General features: G+C 46.8%; 1 protein-coding gene across 1 annotated transcript; it reads right to left on the bottom strand.

The window, feature by feature from the left end:
- Positions 1–306: 306 nt before the first annotated feature.
- On the bottom strand, positions 307–3,227 carry LOC115757006 (myb family transcription factor EFM). Its single transcript, XM_030697057.2, has 4 exons — positions 2,725–3,227; positions 1,669–2,322; positions 1,285–1,361; positions 307–1,080 (listed from the first exon to the last, which is right to left on the bottom strand). Exons 1-4 carry the CDS (start codon positions 2,918–2,920, stop codon positions 538–540), a joined length of 1,470 nt encoding a protein of 489 aa, XP_030552917.1. The 5' UTR covers positions 2,921–3,227; the 3' UTR covers positions 307–537.
- Positions 3,228–3,516: the final 289 nt, after the last annotated feature.

Raw genomic sequence — 3,516 nt, 5'->3', positions numbered from 1 at the left:
CCAGAGCTATGAGGGCTCTTAGTCACATGGATAGTTCAATGTGTTGATTATCCCTTGACCTTGATATGTGGATCATCCAAGGCATATTAGCTCTTTACACTGGAGCCCTTTTTCTACTCACCTCGTACCAGCATCATCCACTTAATATTCCATCAAATTGCGGTCCCAACTCCTAAGTTGCTATTCTCTTGGGGTTGTGGGTCAATAAATTTTAATTTGGAAGTTCATCTTTCTATATAGTGGCAAATAAGTAAATAAACCGAAAGTAACGAGACAATAGCACAAAATGCCAAAGCGTCCATATAAATACAATCTTTCAATTTTCTTCCCAAAAGGACATGAGACATATCAAGGAAACATGACAAGCGCGCCCTTTTTTGCCATTATGCGCCCTCCTTTTTTTTTTTTTATCCCTCTCTAGATATTTGCACATAAAAATCAGAATAATAAAAACAACAATAAAAATTAAAAACCCAAAAAAAAATAATCTTGATATGAAAAAAAAAATGAAACCCTAAAGAGCCTTACATGAAAATTTTATTTGTCATAGAACTTGAGAGTAATCTCACTTCCATTACTCTCCTCATTGTTGTTATCTCTCATGGTGAGCAATCCCTTCCTTTGGTCTCCGCCGTTGACGTGATCACCACTGTCACCCTTCCAGCTGCTGCTCTCGGACTTGCCGTCCTCGATGCTCTCCGACTGGCCATCCCCGCCGCCACCCCTCATCCCGGACTCCGGTGAGCTTTGTGGTTGGGGATGAGACGTCCCCTTGTAAACTTGAATCTGGTGGTGGTGGTGGTGACCATGGAGGGGGTGGTGGTGCACCACCTCGTGGTGAGCTGCCGTGGCGGAGTAGAATTCCTGCGGCATGGCCAGAGGGGTGCAGTAGTGGGGCGACGCATGGGCATTCGGGTGGGCGCCATACAGCGGTTGAGTGCCGCCATGCGCGGCAGCGGCGGCCGCGGCCGTCGCGTAATCAGGCGGCATCAAGATGCCACTTAGGACCACCAGCTGCGGTGCGGCGGCGCCGGCTGATTGTGGGCTTGGGCTGGGTCGTCTGGTGTGGAGCCTGTATTTCTGTGTTCACCAACCAAGAAAAAGGAGAGAAGAAAAGATGGGTCAAGCTGCCGTGCTTCTTCTTCAGATGTCAGTTTGAATTCCAGTACAAATGTTTCTGTGTCTCCCTCTGAGGTTGTCAGTTGGATATAGGAAAAGTCTTGTCTTATCACAGGTTTGGCATGTCTGAGAGGGAGAGAGAGAGAGAGAGAGAGAGAGAGGTACCTGGAGATGGCTTTTAACTTCATCATTAGTCAAACCGTCAACCTTCATCAGCTCCCTGATTTGCTTTGGGGTGGCCACTGCTTGTTCATGAACCACAGACACAGAAAAAGACATTAGGCCCACTCCTTAAATTAATGATTGCAACAATGATGCATGGAAAGAGACTCATGGTGGTTTGACTGTAATGATGGAGTTGCTGACCGTGCAGGTAACAGCCCAATGTTCTGAGACCGTTCTTAGATGAAACATAGTTTTTTATGTGAAAGAGGAACCAACCAAAAAAACAAAAAAACTTGAACGTAAATGTCAAATTTTTAGCCAGCTAGGGTTTTTCACCTGCAATATCCAAATACATGAATGTTCATGATGAGATTCCTGTAGTACCTTGAGAGCCGCCAAGCATCTGTAGGGCATTTACAAATCTTCGGTGCAAGTCCGGCGACCAGCACCGCCTCGCCTTTCTATGAGTCTGGCCATTCGTGGTCGTCGTATTAGCAGCGGAAACATTAGCTGCCGCCGGAATCTGCAATTCTGTGGAGCTCGTGACTCCTTTTCCCACTTCGTTCGCCGCGGCGCCATTACCGATTTTGCCGCAACTGTCTCTCCTCGAGCACGAGACTCCGTTGCCGTTCTCAGCTTCCGGATACTTCTTGTCTTCCATCTCTTTCTCGGGTGAGCCGAGAGCAAGCTCAGGGAGAGCCCTCAAGCTCGGGCTTGGGCACGACCCGTTGCGCTCCTTGGAGAACGGAAGGAAGGCTCCCCCGTTCCTCTGTTTGTTGTCCAAGCCGAGCTTCGGGCTAACAGTGAAGCCAATTTCGGTTTCTTTAGGCGCCGATGGTTGTTGCTTGTTGGGGTTATCGTTGCTTGTTTGGCTCCATAGTTGAGCGGATGTCATCCAGTTTGCCTTATCGGATAGGTTTGGCGTCTTCTCGGAGCCTTCAGATGATGAGTTTTTCATTGGTATGAATTCTTCAAGAACCGGCCTTGGTCCTTGATTTGCTCTGTAGGCTTGAAGCTGCTGCTTTGATGCTTCTACAGCTGCAACGCCAACAAAAAAAGAAAAAAAAAAGGTTCGAAATTTCGATCGATGAAATAAATTATGACAAAGGAAACTAAACAAATCATAAGAAAAAACCCTACTTTGTCATGTCTGAACACGGCCATACATATTGGCAAAAGGATTAAGAAAATTTAGAATATCTTCAACTTTGGATTATATACATAGAAACAAGCGAAAAGGAAAGTATTAGTTCACCCCCAGAAAGCCAATCTCTAACTTCAATAAAATGAAAAGAAAAGCCCCCCCAAAAAAAGGAAAAGGTCAAAAGATTGGCACTCAAAACCATGGAACGTGAATATGCATGCAACGATTAAACGATAATCTTTTTTTTTTTTTTCCTCTCTTTGAAATTAATGTTGAGATGTGTACGTGGATAATACCATTGGCGAGGAGCTGCATGCAGAGCGGGAGCTCGCGCTTGAAGGCGTCGATCTTGAGGCGCTCCTCCTCGAGGCGGGCGAGGAAGTCCTCGAGCCTCTGGGTCTGGTCGGCGGCGGCGTGGTCGCCCAACGACTTCAGGAGCATGGAGTAACTCTGGGGCTTGCACTCTAGGGTCAGTTCAGAAGGAGAAGCCATGGCTAAGTTCTCGAGACACGCACTCGAAGCACTAACAGTTACGAAACGATGCTGGTATCGACTGCACTGTGCTCTGTCCTCGGACGGTCCTATGATAAAGAATAAGAATTAGCTATTCGGGTGTGTTTGTGGGGGTGTAGGAACAAACAAGGGCAAAAGGGTGTGTATGGACTACTCTTCCCTTTCTGAGGTTTGAGATGATGATGATGAGATAGATAGAGAGAGAGAGAGAGGGGGGGAAGGAAAAGAGAGATGGTGTAGGTTTGCGAACACAAGGAGGATCGAGAGAGGATCACCTCTCTTTTAGGGGGTGAGTTCAAGGGAATAAAGTAGGGTTCTTCCCTCACAGAGAGAGAGAGAGAGAGAGAGAGAGAGATGGGAAAAGGAAAAGCGAGGAGAGATAAAGCGAGGGGGGGATGGTAACTTCTTGCAAAGAAAAAAAAAAACCAAAGGGGCAAAGGAAAGTTGAGAGATGGAAAATGGGCTGAGGTTGGTCTTTCTGAGATATAGAGACAGAGAGAGAAAGAGAAAGAATCAAAGGGCTTCTGACACCAGAGAGAGGGAGAGGGAGGAGTCATGTGCTTCAGGCCCTCCTG

The sequence above is a fragment of the Rhodamnia argentea genome, chromosome 4 (genome assembly GCF_020921035.1).
Source record: "Rhodamnia argentea isolate NSW1041297 chromosome 4, ASM2092103v1, whole genome shotgun sequence".
NCBI lineage: Eukaryota > Viridiplantae > Streptophyta > Magnoliopsida > Myrtales > Myrtaceae > Rhodamnia > Rhodamnia argentea.
The sequence above is the reverse complement of the archived record's forward strand: the minus strand, read 5'-3'. Positions and strand labels throughout refer to the sequence as shown.